The sequence below is a fragment of the Crotalus tigris genome, unplaced genomic scaffold, assembly GCF_016545835.1.
Source record: "Crotalus tigris isolate CLP2741 ecotype Arizona unplaced genomic scaffold, ASM1654583v1 scf7180000018563.1161478300:1536566, whole genome shotgun sequence".
In the NCBI taxonomy this organism is placed as follows: Eukaryota; Metazoa; Chordata; class Lepidosauria; order Squamata; family Viperidae; genus Crotalus; species Crotalus tigris.
This window is the reverse complement of record NW_024097077.1, coordinates 1,393,421-1,413,626: the sequence shown is the minus strand read 5'-3', so window position 1 is coordinate 1,413,626 and position 20,206 is coordinate 1,393,421. Positions and strand designations below refer to the sequence as shown.

At 44.4% G+C, this 20,206-nt stretch overlaps 1 protein-coding gene across 5 annotated transcripts in view; it reads left to right on the top strand.

The window, feature by feature from the left end:
* The window catches only part of FBLN1 (fibulin 1), a 41,774-nt gene that overhangs the window by 8,911 nt on the left and 12,657 nt on the right, over window positions 1-20,206 (top strand). For 4 of the 5 annotated variants that reach the window (XM_039354598.1, XM_039354597.1, XM_039354594.1 and 1 more), the window contains exons 2-14: window positions 1,098-1,197; window positions 2,004-2,136; window positions 3,171-3,339; window positions 3,907-3,951; window positions 4,739-4,840; window positions 8,421-8,558; window positions 10,434-10,571; window positions 10,955-11,098; window positions 14,098-14,226; window positions 14,724-14,849; window positions 16,149-16,268; window positions 17,169-17,300; window positions 18,764-18,887. In XM_039354598.1, the coding sequence (XP_039210532.1) occupies window positions 2,062-2,136; window positions 3,171-3,339; window positions 3,907-3,951; window positions 4,739-4,840; window positions 8,421-8,558; window positions 10,434-10,571; window positions 10,955-11,098; window positions 14,098-14,226; window positions 14,724-14,849; window positions 16,149-16,268; window positions 17,169-17,300; window positions 18,764-18,887 (1,442 nt within the window). In that variant the 5' untranslated portion in view covers window positions 1,098-1,197; window positions 2,004-2,061. The remainder of the gene's footprint in view (window positions 1-1,097; window positions 1,198-2,003; window positions 2,137-3,170; window positions 3,340-3,906; window positions 3,952-4,738; window positions 4,841-8,420; window positions 8,559-10,433; window positions 10,572-10,954; window positions 11,099-14,097; window positions 14,227-14,723; window positions 14,850-16,148; window positions 16,269-17,168; window positions 17,301-18,763; window positions 18,888-20,206) is intronic. The other variant, XM_039354595.1, reaches the window with a different exon arrangement.

Sequence of the window (20,206 nt, the reverse complement as noted above, 5' to 3'; positions counted from 1 at the left end):
CTTGGATGGGTTCAGGACTATATAATACAGGACTGTGAAGTCATTGGCTTGCCTGAGGCTGTTGCAAAACAGATCTGTCTACTCTTTCCCAAGTCTAGATTTTTATCACAGTCTAGACCACAATTCCTCATCAGCTGATCCATTTTGACATCTGATTCATAACCAGAGCTGTCCAGAAAAAAGTCAACATAAGATTTGTACTGAAACAGTCATAATCTTGTATCCAAGAGTAATGGAAGATCGCGTTGACTTAATCGCTGTTTTATCCCAGCCATCAAGTTGATTTAAGTTATTAAGTTATTTCTTGGATCCCTTAAACCAATAGTGAATTACTGCCATCTGAATTTTCTCCAGACACTACAGGGTTTCATGTTTCTTGTTAAACTGCCATATTTTTCTAAAACCTCCAGTAGTTTATAATTCCTCTCTTGCATATAAACCCACCTATTGCAAATTATTTAGACCACTTTTTGTGGGCTGGCGCTTGTCAAACGTTCTCCAAAAAAGACAGCCAAACCCAGAAGGGATCCACTGTATCTGTAACTCTCACTGGTTCAGGTAAATAGGGTTAGAAAATTCCAATGGGTAATTGACGGCCAGTGACGAGTCTTGACCATGTGGCGGGGGGGGGGGCTTCCGCAGCTGGAAGTGCAAGGATCGGCTGCTGCGAGTCCCTTCCCCCCCCCGTGCGGTTGTAACTTTGAACAGTTGCTAAGTGAATTGTTGTGAGTCGAGGACTGTCTATAGCTCAGAAGAAGAAAATCTACATTTTACCTTATACATGTGTGTATGTAAACGTATCTACATCCAGTTGTAAAATGTATGTCTGAATGCACATGTAATTCTATCCGCCCCAAATTATAGATAAACACGGGGGGCCGGTGGCTTCAGGGGCGCAGTCCAAGGAGAGAATCACAAGATAAAATAAAAGGGGGGGGGTTATGGAGTGGGAGCACAGGCCAAGTCCTCTGCAGGGGAATGAGCAAAGTGGTCCAGGAGCTTCCTTGCATCCCATGGGAGTGAATGGCTTGGAACGGGGGGGGCTTTCTCAGCGCTGCTTTCTGAGGCTGCAAGCGATGCATTCTCCCCCCCTGCAGACTCATCGGTGGAGACCTGCTGCTCCCGTGGCTATGAATGGGCCAGTCAGAAGAAAGACTGCAGGCTTCTCTCTTCCGGTCTGGACTCCAAGGAATGCAGGTAGAGGGCCAAGTGTTTGGCTGCTGTGGGGCGGCACCATCCGGTTATTTATCTTTTTCTCACTTGTATTGTTTCCATAAATAACTCTAGGCAGTGAACGTAGCTGATATTCCTGCCTTCTCCTATCTTCCCTACAACAACAGCCCTGTGAGGTGGGCTTGGGCTGAAAGAGAGAGAGAGAGAGAGAGAGAGAGGGAGGCCAAAAGTCGCCCAGCTGGCTTTCTTGCTTCAGGCAGCACTCGAACTCACCATCTTCTGCTTTCTAGCCTGGTGCCTTAATTATTGCACGGGCTCCTTCAAGCTGACTTCCTGAGATTTTCATTGGCACGCCTCTGTGATTTTTGAACCTCTGTCTGATTTTCTTTTTAGCAGCAATATGGAAATAGCTTGCCATTATTTTTATTTTTACTTTCCAGACAAGTCTAAGATTTAGGATAGGCTGGTAATCTCCCATCCAAGTATGAACCAGGTCCAATCCTGCTTATCTTCCAAGCTCAGACAAATTGTCCACATCCTGCCCCCTGCTAAGACACTCCTCGTGTCCCGTTTCCCAAATTGCACCCATTTCCCAGACCTCCTCGGTTAGCCCTCTTCCATTACAAATTCAGCCTCTTTGCCTAATCCCACTTTGGTTCCAGCAGGAGAGTCAGGCTCTTCTGGCAAAGTGTTGTTTTGGTTGTTCTCTACTGTTTTCAGAGTTGCCGATGTTGATGTTCTGGCATCTTTTTCTATGTTCTGGCAAGTGTGTCATGCCATCCTATTGTGCCGGCCGTTACAGGGCTTCCTCCGCCTGGTTCCCTTTGCAGGATAGCCCAGGAAGAGTGCTGCCTCAGTCAGCTGGAGGTGCTGCATTGCACGACCGGAATGGCCCTTGCTAGTAAGCAGGAAGACTGCGACTCGCCAAGGCACAACGCCACCTGTGAGGACAAGATCATTAAGGTGAAACGGCGGAGGGGACGCTGAAATGATTGCATAGCAATTTCCAATTTTTCTTTGTAATCAGAGTGCTGAAGGCTGCTGGTCTGCTTCAGTAGATCTCTCGCCGTGGTCCCCGGGTGGTTCCCTGGGGGCTCCCAGCAAGGAGAGGGGCCAAGGGGAATGGAAGATGTGGGGCGCTTTCAGGGTTTCCTGAGGGTCCCTTAAAAGATCGTTTACTGCACTCCTGGGGATTGTTCTGCCGCCGTTGCATATGCTTAATTCTGCATCGTGGCCTTCAGACCAGGGGAATCCTCTCTCTGGGGCCACCTCTCTGATGGCCACTACCTGACCGTGGAGACCTCACAATGGTCCATGGTGCCAGGTGCGGAAGTTACCAACTCAGATAATATTCAGATAATATGGGCCGACTTGATTCAGATTAGGGAGCAGGTGAGCTTAAAAAAATGGAACAGCTGACTGTTTGGAAAACCCACTTGTCAAGAGTTGACCTATTAATGAGTCTTGAAGACTTTTCTTTTAATTGCTTTTAATTGCTCCATGTTTGATCCTTGCTATTTTAAATTTGTTTTCCCTTCCTGCCTTTACTTGTTATATTGTCTTAACCAAAGCAATGTTCTTTTAATACTGCAATTATAGATTGCAGTTATGCTGCTGAGAATTCTGAATATGTCCAGAGACTAAATGTCCCAAATTCAAAACAGGTTACATATTCTGGATTTCACAGAAACATTTCAATCTCCAAACGCTTCCAGGGTGTACACAGTGGTCACACACTCGAGATATCCTTTGGGGCTTGCAACTGAGTACTGTAGTTGTTATCCAAAACTTTTAAACATTCAAATATTTTCGGTGATGTTGCAACTATAAGACATTCTGGCTGGGGAATTCTGGGAGTTGAAGCCCATACATCTTAAAGTTACCAAGGTTGGGAAACCTGGATTAACCCCAAAAGGTAGCATAGAAAAGTGTGTTAGGTCTTTGTGTTTGAAGGACAGCTGAGGCTGTGATAACATCAATTAATTTCCGCTACACAGAAATGCTGTCACTGCTGCTTTTTGGGGAAAGAGGCCCAGAAACAAGGCAATAGCTGTGAGCAGAGCCTCTTAATGGGCTATCAGTGTGGACTGGTGTTCAGAGCTTGCTGTGTCGAAGGGCATGAAAACTCGGATGCTGGGATTGTTGACGGTCCTAACAAAGAACTGGGTAAGTTGTGCAAATAAGAAAACTTTCTCAGATGAAGCAGCAGCATGTTTTGAACTGCAGGAGAACGGTTGCATGCTGTTTGTAAAAAGGCTTAAAATGTATAGGGAGATTTAATCTGTGGAATCTGAGATTAACCTTTAACAGTTTTTACTTCAGAAGTTAAAAAGGCTGAATGCTGCTCTGTATCCCCAGAAGAGCAAAGTTGTTCTTGGGAGGAGTCACACAATTTACCATGTCCATTTTGAGTTCATTCCTGCTAGACCAGTATTTATCAGCCATAACAACTTTAAGACGTGTGGAGCTCAACTCCCAGAATTATCCAGCTAGCATGGCTGGCTGGCTGGGGAATTCTGGGAGTTGAAGTCTACATATCTTAAAGTTGCCAAGGTTGAATAACAGTCATTTAAACATCTAGATGTTACCAGAAAAGCTTCAAAGGGAAACCTTCCCAATTTCCTATATTGTTCTTTTGACTGTGAGTGAAGCAGCCAATATCTCCAGCAAGATGTCAGTATAACTAACAGCATCTCTCTCTTTCACTCCTCCATGCTGACTTGCTTTCTCCAGTGGAAATTAACCTTGAGGATCATTACCTGAATGACCGTTGCAGAGGTAAGCTAGTTCATATTGTGGCAAGGGACCATCAGAGAGAACAGAGCAATTGGCGTTAGATAAACTTGGGAGTTTGTAGAGTTTACAGGGTGAATTTTATTCCATGTTCTCATTCAATGTTACAACAGAACTAAATCCTTTCAGGATCAATCAGTTATACCAACTTTTGGAAGGCTGCAATCTATAAGTGGAGGTCTTTTCAGAGCGGCAGCGCCATCATGGAGAAACAAGGCCTCCAACTTCAGCTCCCCTCACTTCCAGAGCTTCTCCTGGGGGGGGAGGGGTCCCTTTAGATCAGGGGTGTCAAACTGCCGGCCTGCGAGCTGGACGTGTCACGCAGAAGCTGTGCCCACCCCAGTTCTGGCAAGGGGGAAAAAGTCACGATATGGCACGACACGTCATGTGACGTGGTGAGTTTGACACCCCTGCTTTAGATGGATGAAATCTGGTTGGAGGTAACAATCCTGAAGATACTTCATAGGTTTTAAAGGACATTATAGGTTAAAATTAGAAATGGAAATGTATTGAGGACTATCTTGGCAGCCCCTGCAGGATTTATGGAATTAATCCCACCTGGTCACTGGATATGTTTGCTGTCACTGGGTGGGTTACTGCCAGTTCTGAGTGGTCTTCACTACTTGGTGAAGTGGATTGCATGAGTTTTTAATGTCCTGTCTGCAGGTCCTCTGCAGTAGTGTATCGTTATGGCTGGGAAAGTTTTCTCTAATGGAAACTATGACAGTCTTTGGAGAAAGGAATTTATTCTGCCGTAATTCTTGGGTTTTAGGCGGAGGACCTTGTACCCAGCAGTGTAGGGACACAGGAACTAGTGTCCTCTGCTCTTGCTTCATGGGTTACCAGCTTCAGCCAGATGGCTTCACTTGTGAAGGTAATAAAAAACTTGATTTCCTTATAGTTTTGATATTTTTAACTAATTAGCCCTCCTTATGTCTTGGCTTGTTTTGAAAATCTAAGCAGGTTTGACATGAGGTGGGGGAACACCAGGAAATAGATTTATAAGCTTGAACAAACATTCCCAAAGAAGCTGATGGCAACCACCTTCTGTGTCACAAGGAAAGTAAATAGACCTGACACATAATTTCCAGCTGAGGAAGTTGGAAAAACACCCAGAAAGAGGCTACAAAACTACATGAGTATGTCTGAGGCCTGGTTCAACTCAAGGGAGACTTTTTATGACCTGTCTGTTGTCCAGATCAGAACATTCTGCTGTGCTGTGATCACGGGCCTTCTCTTTTCCTATGGAGAGATACCCTGGTGTTGGAAGAAATATATGCAGCGACTGTTGGGACTCTGACAGCTTTATGCACCATTACATTGTTTAATGCCCTTTCAAAGCCAATAAAATGTGTAGTGCAATATCCGCTGTTTAGCTATTTATTGAGCGAAAAATTATTTTGAATCTGGTCCTGTTCAGCTTCATAGGAGGATCTTGTTTCTAGGGGTTATAAAGGAAGATAACCTTCATTTCCATTTTCTATATACAATAAATAATTTTATATTGTCACATCTCTTTTTCTCATCTTTTTCCTTTTGAACTAAAAGTCTTGAACATTTTGCTTTGACTATTACCTCTTGATTATTTTTCATAAGTTTTCCAACTCTATAATGTCTTTTTCTGGTTCAATTACTGCAATTAATTGCAGTTGCATAAAGATTTCTAAAGGCAATTCTACTTATTATAACTTTCTTAAAGTCTTCAACATCGACTGCCACTGCATCCATTGTGGGGCTTGAAGTGATACATGAACCAGGCCATGATTATCTCTAAACCATGGTTTGTGGCATAGGTTTATAAATGTAGCCATTATGCTTAATTCAGTAAATCGTGGTGAAATCACTGATTAGTATGAGGTGTCAATCTAGACCCAAGTCATTTGACTATCTTAAGAACTCTTTCCTGGTCCTTCAGCACTAGCTCAGACCCAATCAACATATACATTCAAGCAGAGAAATCAAGAAAGTCAAGATGCTAGTACAATGGTTAGAATGTGAACTCTGCTTACAGCCTGGAGTTCGATCTTGACCGGCTCAAGGTTGATTCAGCCTTCCATCCTTCCGAGGTCAGTAAAATGAGGCCCTAGATGGTTGGGGGCCATATGCTGGCATTGTAAACCACTCAGGGAGGCCCCAAGCATTTAAAGCCTTTCCCCTTTTCAACGTGAACTTTAATCATCAAATCATGGTTGCCATCTTGAGTTTTTGACACATATCCACACTCTGCAGTTGCCTTTGTATGTTATCATACCTGTTGCCCATGCATGATAGTTTATATTGGATGATGTTAAACTGCAGTTCTTGTTTTCTTGTCTTTTCTCCAGTTTGGGAAAATAATTTTGCAGTACTTCAACCTTGTGACTTGTGTTTGCCATTCTAAGGGACTTGATATTGTTAGCAAATGTCTCAGTTTAATCCAACTTTCTGGATTATTGTTAAGAAAAGGGAAGAATTCCATTCTTATCTGGTTTCATTGTTTAATTCCAGGTTGCCTCTGATCGCTTGTAAAGCTCCAGTTCTAAGGCAGAACTTTCAAAAACACCATTATTTACATCCTTCTTTTTTTTGAGACATGTTTGCTCTCTGCTTTCTGTTTTTTAACCAGTTACTAATCCATGGCAGATTTTTCTTCTTGTTCATCCTGATTGCTAACTTTGCTCAGGCATTCATTTCTCAATGGCTGTTTAGAAGGCCAAGTGAAAAAGCTTCCTATTTGACTCCATATTCTTGTTGATACTTTCAGTCAACTTTAAAATCCAGGGAGGCAAGGATTATCTTTGCAGATGTCTGGCTTGATCCTGCTTTAGCAAAAAGATCCGTGGTTTCCACTGTTTTACTCAAAAGAGACATTAAACTAACCAAGCTGTAATTTCCCGGCTCATCCTTTGATCTCTTTTTAGAAATTGATGCTCTTTTTCAGCAGCGCTTCAGCTGAGCTGGGAGATAATTTTTTTACAAGATAAGTGATTTTACATTTGAGTTTGTTTAGAAATTTTGGATGGATGTGCCTAGACTAAACAGTTGGCTTGATTTCAGGTTGTCAGCAAGTTATAGAAGATCATCTTTTATACCTATTTGCCTTGGATGTTCCAAGCCTCTTTCTTCCCCTTCTGCTGATACTTAGTGTGGTGAGGGCCAGTGCAAAGGAGTCATTCTGTTCCTTCATTTCTTCTTCCTTCTTTGGTATTTTAAGCCTCTTGCCCTCTTCTTCTTCCTCCTTCTCTAAAGAACGTAAAGGATGTGGGCTCCTTGGTGCTCGCTGAGCTTGGTTGTTTTCTTGCAACGGGTGGAAACTAATCAAGGAGAGAAGCAACCTAGAACTAAGGAGAAACTTCCTGACAGTGAGAACAATTAACCAGTGGAACAACCTGCCTCCAGAAGCAGTAAATACTCCAACACTGGAAGTTTTTAAGAAGAGACTGGACAGCCATTTGTCCGAAATGGTGTAGGGTTTCCTGCCCGAGCAGGGGGTTGGACTAGATGACCTCCAAGGTCCCTTCCAACTTTACTATTATTATTATTATTATTATACCTTTCATTATCGTACTAGGTAACTTCATCAGAGCACTGATGATATTTGTAATGAAATGTCTGCAAGAAAATAACCAACTCAGAGCACGAAGGACCCTATAGAGTTGTAATTCAGCTCTGAGCTACAAATATTCTCTTCTATTGAGGTAATCAGCTATTTTGGGGGTGAGTTGTTCTGGCTCCCAAGGGGTCTATGACAACTCATCACGGCCAAATCACCGTGGCTAAATCGCCATGGGACGAGTTACACTTATATTGAAGAAATAGTGGAATAGAATCATTAAAGAAACACTGCTCTGTTTTAATCCAACTTTCTTGATTATTCCTTTAAACAGAAAATATTTGATGTTTTGTCAAATTTTCTTCAACTTTTTCAACCTGTTTCTCACGTGTGATTTCAGAAGTGTTTATTACCTTGAGAACCTACTCATAAATGCTGATCCGTGTCAACAAATGTTTTTAAGCTTAAGTCCTTGACTTGCAATCATTCAAAGTTACAATTACAGTGAAAAGGATGACTTGTGACCAGTCCTCCCACTTGCGACTTTTGCAGCATTCCCCCCCCCCCCCAGCACCATGGAATCAGAATTTGGGTCCTCGGCAACTGGCAGGTGTTTACGACGATTGCAGCGTCCCAGGATATTTGCAGTCCCTACTGACAACCTTCCCAGCCGCTTCCAACAGGCAGAATCAGTGTGTGTGTGTGTGTGGGGGGAAGTCAGATTCACTTAACAAACACGTGAATCGCTTAACAATTGCAACGATTCGCTTGATAACGATGACAAGATCTGTAAAATCAGGCGTGACTCACTCAATTGCCTTGCTTAGTAACCAAAATTCTGATCCCAATTGTGGTTGTCAAATCGAGGACTCCCCGCATAGAAAATGATACGCTACCACTAAAATGGTTGTGTTCTTTCCAGACATTAATGAGTGCATCACTTCTGCCAACGCCTGCAGCCTCGGGCAGGTCTGTGTCAACACTGTGGGCTCTTTCCGTTGCCAGCGGGAGACGAGCTGTGGGACGGGTTATGAGCTGACAGAGCACAATCTCTGCAAAGGTACATTTTAGAATGTAGAACATGGATTCATAGCGCTGGAAGGGACCTCTGAGGTCTTCTAGTCCAACCCCTGCTCAAGGCAGGAGAACTTATACCATCCTGGTCAAATGGTTGTCTAGTCTATTTTTGTAAACCTCCATTGATGGAGCACCTACAACTCACAATTCACAACTGCCTGGAATGGTTACAGATGGTAAACTACCTTTGCTTTTTTGAGTGCCACCAATGTTAGGTTTGCCCAATGTTTGCCCAATGTCAGCTGATGTTTGCAGTGATTAATGTTAAAGTAGACGCTTGTCTGCAAATCATCTTCCCAGAGGGTTATATCTGCAGACGAGCTTAAAAAAGTCACGACTGCTATCTTGATTGTTGGGGTGGGGGGTGTTCCTCCCACAGAGGCCTTGGGGTGGTTCTTGAGGGACAGAAGCATCTGTTTGTGCAAACTGACCCCTTTAATGCTGCAAAGAGCCATTACTCTGTGGCAAAGATTCGGAGGTGCTGGTATACGGGGAGAGGCAGAGCCTCACTGGAGCTGGGCAGTTTTGCAGGAAAAGTATGTCTTCCAGCCCTGATCCCATTCCAGCCAAATTTCAGCAAATTGCTTTCAGCCTTTCTGTGCTCTTCTCCATGTTGCTTGAACATCCCTGGGTGGTCAAGCCTTGTCAGTTTTTCCAGCAAGGCCCACCTGTGCCTTCCCTCTGGAGGAAACAGTCAGCCTGTGGTCTTCCTCCCTCTTCACAAAGCCAAGAGACCCTCATGCTAGAAAAGGAAGACGTGGAAATGTTCTGGCTGCTGACTCAGAGCTCCTGAACTGGCTCTTTGAGCACTTCAGCTGAGTGTGAGACCTGCGTGCCCTGCTCTCGCAGGAGTTATGGGTAGCTACAGTTTGCTGCCACAAGCACGGCTAATGGGTACTTAGAGCTGTGGTTCAACAACATTGGGAAGACCACAAACGTTGCACCTCTGACCTGAAGCAGAGGGGAGAGTTGCTGAGAAGCTGCTTAGCTACCAGGTCTTCTGGTCTCCCGAAGAACCGTCGGATGAGCACAGAGAAGGCGGCTGAAAGAGTAGACTTTCAGCAGGATGATTAAATACGTATAATAATAATAACATCCTCTGCAATAGCAGCATCCCAACCATTAATTTTTTCTAGAAATAATACCTTTACTCCTTTATAGCTATTTTGGCCAAGTTTCCAATTAAATATTTAATTTCATTCGAAAAGCAAGATATGGATTAATTTAAAGTGATATTTTATAATAGAGTTGTAATTTCCTCCATGGTTTTCTGAAGGAGGACTGTTGTTTAACAGTGGTGCAGGTTCCTCTTTTTGTTTTAAGTCCAAAACAGTGACAGAGCTATGTCCAGGTGTCAATTCTAGGCCAATTCAGATCCATCAAATCGTAACAGTAAATTTGAAGAGTGTACATGAAAAATCATGCATCAATAATCTGTTCTATCAAAACAGATACAGATTTATCTTTGCAATATTGTAGAAATATATTTCAGTTATATCTCAATAATCCATAATTCTTAATACATTTACAAATTTCACAGACTTCAAATGGTTTGTTTACACTACTGAAGTAACATTTCACTAGAATTCACTTCCAGATAGGTTCCAAGTCAGGAACTTAGGTAAATGAACACCAGAGAAATCTACAGATTCCCCATGCCCTCCAGTCTTCCCCTCTCCCTCCAAACACCTGGGTGTTACAGTTTCAGATGTAGAAAATCTGAGGATCTATAGTTCTGGAGAAGGGAGGGGATTACTTTTGTCTAGTTAACTCAACAACAACTGCTTTTATCTTGGTCATGACAAGATGGCTCTGGGAAACCTCGTGCTAACTCATTCTTTCTTTTGTGATGTGCCAGATATTGACGAATGTGAGACTGGTATTCATAACTGCCTCCCCGATTTTATCTGTCAGAATACGCCAGGATCATTCCGTTGCCGGCCCAAACAACAGTGTAAGATCGGCTTTATACAAGATGCTCTCGGCAACTGTATCGGTAAGAGATGCAGCCAACCTGCTCGGCTGCTTACAGTACCAGGAATGTCCTCAAACTATCGTCAGAAAACTCCAGGTGGCAGATATAGCACAGATAAAATGTGTGCCGTAGCCACTGTCTGGAGGATGTTTTTTTTAACCATAACTATTTTGAATTTTTTTATCATAGTTGTGACTATGTTTGTGAGCTACGCATCACTTGCCAAGTTATCCCATTGAAGGTGTTTTGCTTTTACAAGCAATGTTTCCGCAGGGGTTGAAGATTCTTTCTTTCTTTCTTTCTTTCTTTCTTTCTTTCTTTCTTTCTTTCTTTCTTTCTTTCTTTCTTTCTTTCTTTCTTTCATCTCACCTTTTCCTTTTAATACCACGGCTGTATTTTTGCAGATATTAATGAATGTTTGACTCTTGCTGCTCCTTGTCCTGCTGGGCAGGCCTGCGTCAACACCGACGGCTCCTTTGCTTGCCAGAGAAATGTCCCAAACTGTGGCAGAGGCTACCACCTGAACGAGGAGAAGACCAGATGTGTTGGTCAGTGCCGAGAGGGCCATGTTTCATCCCCCCCCCCGCCCGCCCTGTTTATTCCATGTTCTGCTTCTCCTCCGTTGACATCCTTCAATTCTCCCTTCCCCGCTATGCTGAGAGGAAGGCCTGGGCAGGGGTACGGAGGGCACCCTCAATAAACCACCCACTATATGGGTGGCAAGATGGCGGTGAGGGAGGAGGTTGTGCAACGTGGGCTTCAAATGAATGGAAGGATTTGTATGAAAGCATTTTATAAGTTGCAAAGGGTTTTGTGTGTTTTTGAGTTGAGAAATATGTTGGTTGGTTGGCTTGTGCACTTCCCAGCTCCTTTTAACTTGTTGTGTTATTCTGCCCTGGGCTGCGCTGGCTTTGCTCTTCTCAGGCTTTTTGCTGCATGGGAGCAAACTTGCATGGGGCCATTTCCCCCACACATTTCTATTGCTGGCAAAAGTTGGGCTCATCCCTCTGTGGAGGGGGAGGGGGAGGAGAAGGAGGAGGGGGAGGAGGAGGAGAATCGCTGGCTGGATGTGGCTCCGGCTGGTGGTCAGGTGAACCTTGCAGTGGGTGGTGGCTATCATCACCAGGGGTCCGGGCGGTGGCAGCCGCGAGAGGCCCCTTTTGCTTGCTTGCCTTCTTGCCCGTGTATCCTTTTAGAAGGCAAATTGCTGGCAATGGCAGCAATGACGACATTAGTAGTGCGACATCTGCTCAGCTTACCTCAGGGATGGGAGGCGCGACATATTATTTTCCACGGCTTCCGAATTGGGCTTCCCAGAACTGGAGGACCAGCTTGTCTTTCCTCGGTTGGGGAGGAGGTTAGTTACATTGGGAGAGAGTAGCAGCAGAGGAAAGTGGGCACTTAAGGACCGCTACGGACTCTCTTCCTATGGAAGATACTTTGCCTTCGTCGTAGCAAAAGTTAAAAAAAAAAAAATCTAGCATGGTGACCATTTTTTGTTAATTCATCTTCTGTATAAAAGCCACGACCTACGGGACGTTTTGGTGATGGTTGGTGGGGGCTGTGGCTCGTAGTTCCTTCCTCCCCCTCCCGAAGCACTTGATTGCATGCCGGCTCCAGAGTGGATTACTGTTATGCGTTCTACTTGGGACTGCCCTTGAAGAATATCTATGTAGAACCTTCCTCGGGTGCAGAATGCGGCCCCTGCTGCATTGGCTGCCAGTCTGCTTCCGGGTGCAGTTCAAGGTTCTAGTTTTGACCTTTAAAGACCTGCACGGAATGGGGCCAAGCGGCCTCTTCCCGGTCACATCCATCCACCCCTCCTGGTCCAGCAGGGGAGTTGTGGGTTGGTGACCTTTCCTGTCACGGCTCCTGCCCTCTGGAACATCATTTCCCTCCCCCAGCCCAACGTGAGGCCAGCCCCATCGCTATTGGCCTTTCAGATGCCTTTTCTAGCAGCCTTGGGATCCCATGGAGATCCTACATAATTGTTCTATTGTGTTTAGATGTTCTCTTGCAATCCTGATCTTATTTATATTTTAAGGGGTTTTTTTAACAGTTATCACACCGTTGGTTACATCCCACTCAGAGTCACCTTCTGTGAGATGGGCGGTCAAATACATTCATTAAATAATTAAAAACCCAGCATAATGCACCAGTTGTTAGAAATCTGCAGAGTTTTGATCCGAAATGGGCATAGACATTTCGGATCTATGCCAGATCAGAGGCAACTTTGCCTGCTCTGGGTCCAAATGGTTCACACCATGATTGGCTACCTAAATTCATTGACGTGCTTAAATCTTACGGTGGCAACCACCCATTTCTTCAGTATTTTGTGCCCAGTGAATAATGTTGTTCTTTTTATCCTTTATGATGAAAACATAGAAAAAGAATGGATTCTGAACCACTGTAATTTCATCATGGAGTCTCATATGAATTATGTGTTGCACAATGAAATTCTTAACTTTACATTCCTTGAAGCTTTTATATTTTTCCGTTAGTCACTTTTTCCTTCTGTTTCTCTGGTGAGCTTTTGATCGTTCCTCCAAGCGTTTCATCTCAAGATAGAAACGTTACAAAACCTCCAAGATTTTTTTAAGAATCCAGGAAGTGGTGTAATGCTTGAGTTGTGGTTAGCTTTCCCAAGGGGGCAAAATGAAATATCTGAATTTTTCAGAAGGAAAGCCAGGAAAATCCTGACTACAAAAAGCTTAGTTGCAGAAAGGTTCCTACTTTTTATAGTCTCTCTCCAAACACCCCCTCAGCTCGCTCTGCTCAAGAGGCGGCCTGCTGGCTCTGACTTGAGAGGCTGAGTTCACAGACCAGGGAATGTTGACCATGTCAGCAGAAATTTTCCTGAACTTGCAATATGATATGCGATTTTAACCCACCTGTCTGTTTTTCTACTCACATTGTATCACATTCCATGGCCAAAATTCAAACAGCTATCTTAAGAATATACAGTATTGACTATTTTTGGTGAAGCTACTTTTTTCATATCTTTGATGAAGCTGCATGATTTTTCCTGGAAAAGGGATCAGGAGTTCTTTGTCTTGACCCCTGTTGCTTTCTAAGTGAAAACAAATCAATATTCAACATTCATACTTTAGATTGACTTCTCTGTTGGACTGAACTGAATTCTTCGTTATTGATGGTAATGTGCTATATGGTGAGCGCTTTAGGTATTACTATTTACATCTATTTAGAATTCTGCTGCATTTTTACTCATCCTACAACCAATTTAATCACTCCGCTGGAACAAAAGATAAGAGCACTAATTTAAAAACTAAATCTTTTCCCTCTCTCTTGGCACTGGGATGATGATCCCCAAATTCATCTTGGGGAAGGGAAAAGAATGAAAGCTATGAAGGCTGCGCAGAATCAGCCCCAGGTCATGGCCCTCAGGCCTGCCTTCCCTCCCTCCCTCCCAGTTCGGTTCTGCTTTTCTTTGTATTGTCGTCATCGTCATCATCTAAATTTGTATGCGTTGCTTGATGACCTTCCTCTCCCGGGACTTTTTTCAAACCTTTCTTTTCCCTTCCCCAAGATGTAGACGAGTGTTCGGGGTCCCCCGAACCTTGCGGGGAGGGTCACATCTGCATCAACTCCCCTGGGAGCTACCGTTGCCAGTGCCGGCTGGGCTACTATTTTGATGGGTTCAGCAGAACGTGCACAGGTAAGAGCACAAGGGGTCACCTGTGGGCTTCATCATAGCCTAGATCGGAATGGGAAAAACCAACTAGGCAGAAATAGGTATAAATAGGTATTTGGTTGTGTTTCAAGATGTTGCACCATCCAGGCAGGGTTAGTTTTTTCTTGGGACACGGTGGGAATCAGGCTACGTGCATCTCTTTGGAGACAGCATCTTATTATGAGTGTCCTATTTGTCGTCCCTATGAGAATGGACTGGAAAATAGGCCAGGAGTCATATTTTTTGCTGTGTTACAGCCACCTCCTGCCTGCCAAGAGCCTCTCTTCAGAATTATCCCATGTTACTTTCCTATGTCTGGGGCTGATATCCTGCTGCCCTTTGAAGAGGGCACATTGCATTTAAGTGGGAGTTAAGTCACGGTAACATGATGGTTCAGATGAGATGAATAAATTGTTTTTGAGGACACCCAATTTTGCTACCTAGGCCCCAAAAGGTTAACCATGGCTTATTCTTCTCCCCAGATATTAATGAATGTCGCAGATACCCTGGTCGGCTCTGTGCTCATAAGTGTGAAAATACTGCTGGGTCATATTATTGTAGCTGTACAATGGGATTCAAACTTTCATCTGATGGGAGATCTTGTGAAGGTAAGATGCTATGAATCACCAAGAGAGAGAGAAAGAAAGGGGGCCGGGGGAGGAGGGAGAGAGAAAACATTTAGCTACATGAGCCAGTTGTGTTATGCAGCTGCAAAGAAGGCAATACCTTGGTAGGCTGTGTGAGCAGAAGAATCCTTTCTGAATTCCAGGAAGTAACCATTCAACTTGATTCGGCTTTGGTTAGGCCCCAACCTTGAGTGCTGCGTCTCATCTGGGCACCAAACTTTCCAGTGGATTCAGAAAAATTGGGAGAGGTGAAAGGCAGGATGGCAAAGAGGATTTGGGGAACCCGAAACATGTTGCATAACGAGTGGCTGAAAGGGTGGGGTGGGTTTAGCCTCGGGAGAAGACAAGCGAGACAGGACACGGGAGGCCCCCTCTGGTAATCGGCAGGTGTGAAGGTGACAGAGAAGTCAGGAGGGCAGCTGGGATTGACGCTCGCATCTATCTGACCTTATCCCAAAGGGCAGGATGTGGAATACAGGCAGTCCTTGACTTACGAGTGTAATTGAGCCCTCAATTATAATCATCAGTCTTGTTGGTCATTAGGAAGGTCATCACGTGACTGCTGCTGATTTTACGACCATTTTTGTGGCAGTCCTTAAGCAATCTCATTGTTTCCTATGGGCTGGAAGTAAATGTGGGTTTATGACAAAAATGTAAACCATGGTCAGATGACTGGGATGCTGCAAAGGGCCATAAAGATGGGTGAGTTGCTGACTACCCAAAATTTGGTCATGTGACCGTGGTGGTGGTGGTGGTGGTGGTGGTGGTGGTGCAGACATCACAACTTTGAATCCAGGCACCTTTTGGCAAGTTCACCATAACTTTGAACAGTTGCTAGGCAACCATTTTAAGTTGAGGACTACCTATAATGGACATTTTAGTTACAGGATGGCAGGTTCTCTTTATGTATCTATCAGGAAAAAATTCCCCATACCAGTTCAGTAATGGTGATGGACACCCCTTCCTTGGATGTGTCCAACAGAGACTAGACAGTTATCTGTCGAAGATACTTTCACTGGACTCCAGGGAATTAGTGCCCCTCCCAATTTTAGGGTTTAATGGGGCTAACTGATCAAAAAGAGGCCATAGGCATAGGATTTTAAACTTAGACTGGGAGTGTAAAGATTGGAAGCTTAGACGAGGACCAGACCAGATTCAAACCATTTTCTCAGCGTCTTCCTGCATGGATAAAAGCGACAGTGTGGGGGCTTCCCTCGAGGCCTAGGAGGGCGTGAGAGGAAGGAATCTTGTTTCGCATTGATGCATATTTGTGGCTTTCAGACTTAAATGAGTGCGAAAGCAGCCCCTGCAGCCAGGAGTGTGCCAACGTCTATGGCTCCTACCAGTGCTATTGCCGTCGTGGCTACCAGCTCAGTGACATAGATGGGGTCACCTGTGAAGGTGAGTGGCCGTTATCATCAGCTGCCCCTTTCAGTCAAGCTTTAGACGTCGATTGCAGGCCTTCAGTCCGCCTGGCTCGGGAAGGGTGCTCGCGCTTGGCAACTGCTCTCTAAGAGCTCATGATACCCCTGGAAAATGTGCGTGGAAATGGAATTCCAGGCAGAGTTCCCTCCGAGAACACAATCTTGTCTTTAGCTTCTATTTACACAAAGTGTACATACCACTGGCCAGCTATGCAGGAACCAATGGCATAGCTTCATGGATCATCGTCTGGAGATATGACAGATCTTCCAGTCCCATTCAGAAATTTACAATGGGTTCATACATACATACATACATACATACGTGTGTGTGTGTGTATCTCACGAACCAGCCCATTAAGTTGGGCCAGTTTTCCTAGGTGTGAAAGTGTACAAAGTTTTGTTTTCTTTAAATGAAGCATAAGAGACAGTATGAACAGTGCAAAGACACTTTTATACATCCTGTAGTGTTCAAACTGAGACATCTGTAAAAATATTTTTTGAAGAGGAACACAAGAAAAAGTGGAAATTCACATAATGCACTAAACCACAAAATACATAAATACATAAAAGTGCCATGACTAGCCAACCCTTAAGTGACCTTGTTATGCTGGTTAAACCCAGCCCAAGGGATCTGGGATTGGGTGGGGTAGGATGTTTAGGGATTTTCAGGGTGGGTTTCCCCCAGTGTGGTTTGTGTTCCTGGTTTTCAGGAAAAAAAAATCTTAGGAACTGTGATTCAAATAATTGGAGGATGCCAGATTGGGGGAAACGGCCTTGGGTTGTTTATTCTGGATGTAAAGGTCTCTCTAGTTCTGGGTGGCTTAAGAGCCACCATTGGGATCTACCATTAAGACTTCCTTCTTGTCTTGATTTTCAGATATTGACGAGTGTGCTTTACCCACGGGGGGACACATCTGTGCTTATCGGTGCATCAATGTGGCGGGCAGTTTTCAGTGTACCTGCCCCCCTTCAGGTTACAAGTTGGCCCCCAATGCACGGAACTGTCAGGGTGAGTCTCAGAAATCCAGGCTGCAGAAGCAGTTTTGATAAAAGCCAATCCTATTTGAGTCAGGGTTGACTGGCCATTTCTGGGTGTCCTGCAGTTGGACGGGGATCCCTAGCTTCCATCGGTACCAGACGTTTTAGCTTGTAGCCATCCAGATGGAGGAACACCGCAGTGGCTCTTCATGCAGGTCCCAAGCTTGGACTCTCCCACCCAGGAGAGGGGTGGGCAGGCCAGTTTACAGGGAGCTCTGCAGTAAACAAATAACATGCTTACATTGGGGAAGCATTTATTTTTATATAATCAGTAAGGTTGCACCATCACAGTTGTTTCGATACGGCAGCGTAACTGAGTCTAGAGGCTTTTTCTAGCTTCCTTTACGAAAGATTGGGGAGGGGGCTTTCGCTGCACTTTTCTCCGCCCACCCCCTTCTGGGGCACCAAAGAAGCACCACTTGCTTTTTCCTTGGTTGCAAAATGCCAGGGATTGCCACCCCCCCCCCACTTCTTCCACCAGTAGAAAGGAATCTGTGCCACAGCGCCCTCTGCTGATGGCATTTTAAAATGCTATTGGGTAGATTTCCTGCCCTCCAAATAATGACATAAAACTAGAAAACAAAAATGAGAAAGTAAGACCCCAATAAAATTCCACGGGAAGAGAAAATAAGAAAGGAAATAATAAGAAGAAGCAAACAAGACACAATAGAAAGCGAAATACAGACATTCACTAGCTGATTTTCTGAGTGTGCTCCTCCAGACCTGCACGTAAAACTTCATTTTCCATGGCATTTTGCATTTGATGTTCCTGATGATTTTTTTCCTGAGGAAAATAATGAAACACCCACAAGAACAGCCAATCTTAGAGGAGAGCGGCAGCCCAGCCCACAGCTGCATATATTCTTCATTCCTGCAAGCTTGTTAGTTATTAGTGTCTTATTACCCAAAAAATTGGAAATTACAGTATTATAAATGAGACAGTAGAATTACAAACCTTCTGTTTCTTGGTTAGTGACCGTTTGCGATTGTGACAGTAACAAAAAAATAACTTGCAACCAATCCTCACGTTTACAAGTTTTGCAGGTCTGTAAAGCAAAGGAAAGCTAAAGTGAGATCATAAGCACAATTGTGGTTTCACTTAGCAACCATTTTGTTTAATGGTCGCTAAATGAGGATTACCTGTACCAAGCAAGAAACAGGTATGAAAAAGCAGCTCGAATAGTTCTGTTCGACGGTTAAGGTGGGCCTGCTGACCCTGTTCGGATTAAAGTTCATTTCCTTTAAATTGGTCCCTCAGCCTCCCAGCGGGGGGGGGGGGGGAACAGAGCAGTTTTGCCACAGGAGAACCCGCAACCCTGTGAACACGAGTGTAACCGGAGCCCTCAGCTACACTTTGGTCCTGTGAAAACAACCGTTTCTGGCTGCAGCATCCCAATTAACGTCTCTTTCCTGCTCTCTTTCTCCCCTTCCTAGATATTGACGAATGTCTTACTGAAACTCATACCTGTTCCCACAACCAGACCTGCTTTAATATCCAGGGAGGGTTTCGCTGCCTTTCTCTGCAATGCCCGGAGAACTATCGCAAATCTGGAGACACGTAAGTGCCCCCCCCCAAATCCCCCCCAGGAGTTAGAGGCCGAGGGCATCACTGCAGCGGACCAGAAACTTCCCGTCCAAGTGACTTTTTTCATTCTTTACCCGTTTGCTCAGTTCAATTTTCTGGTGAAAATTGAGACCGGATGCTGAAATGTTAGACTGCAGTGGTCACCCTGGACCCTAGAACAGAAGGATGATGGGAAGTATGGCGAAGACACAGAGCAGCGTTTCTTAACTTTGGCAATTTTAATATTTGTGGACTTCAACTCCAGGAATTCTCCAGCTAGCCAGGGATTCTGTCCTGGGGATGGTTCAGCAGGCTTATGTGGAAGGGTATTTCCCCCCTACTGTTAGGGATCTTTTTGATTTCCTACTGTCTCCTACAGTTTTGGGGGTTTCTGTTGGTCAGCTCTGAACGAGATTAGATTAACTTTCCTAAAGCCAGATTATGCTGGTCAGATTTATGTGTGTGTTTTTTTGAGTTGGTCTGGATTTCTGGCAATTGCTTGGACTAGTCCCTGCAGTTTTCTTGAGGCGATTTTTGGAAGAGGTTTGTCCTGGTCTTCTGCTTCTCAGGACCGAGAGAGAAGGACTGGCCCAAGGTCCCCCAGCTGGCTTGGTGCCTGAGGCAGGACTAGAATTTCTGCTTGCCCAGTGCCTAGCCCAGTGGCTTTAACCAGGACTGAAGATGGCAGCTCTGGCAGCCAATATTTTATAAATTATAAATAACAAAGGCAACTTGCCAGTTAAAAACAGCCGATGTTAGCAATGTTGCTTGTTGTTGTTGTTAATTGCGAAGTCGTGTCCGACCCATCGCGACCCCATGGACAACGTTCCTCCAGGTCTTCCTGTCCTCTACCATCTTCTGGACTCCCTTTAAGCTCACGCCTCCTGCTTCAGTGACTCCATCCAGCCATCTCATTCTCTGTCGTTCCCTTCTTCTATTGCCCTCAATCTTTCCCAGCATTAGGACCTTCTCCAGTGAGTCCTTCCTTCTCATTAGGTGGCCAAAGTATTTGAGTTTCAACTTCAGGATCTGGCCTTCTAAAGAGCAGTCGGGGTTGATCTCTTCTAGGACTGACCGGTTTGAACGCCTTGCAGTCCAAGGGACTCGCAGGAGTCTTCTCCAGCACCATAGTTCAAAGGTGTTAGCACTATGAACTATGGTGTTAGCAATATAAAGGCAAAATACATCCTTTAAAATAATGTCTCCTTCTTACCCCTAGAATAATTATACATTATATATTTATATGTATTGCTTGTATGGTATCTAGTGGCCTTTCATCTAGGAATTTATTTGGTTCAGAAATGAGTGTGAGA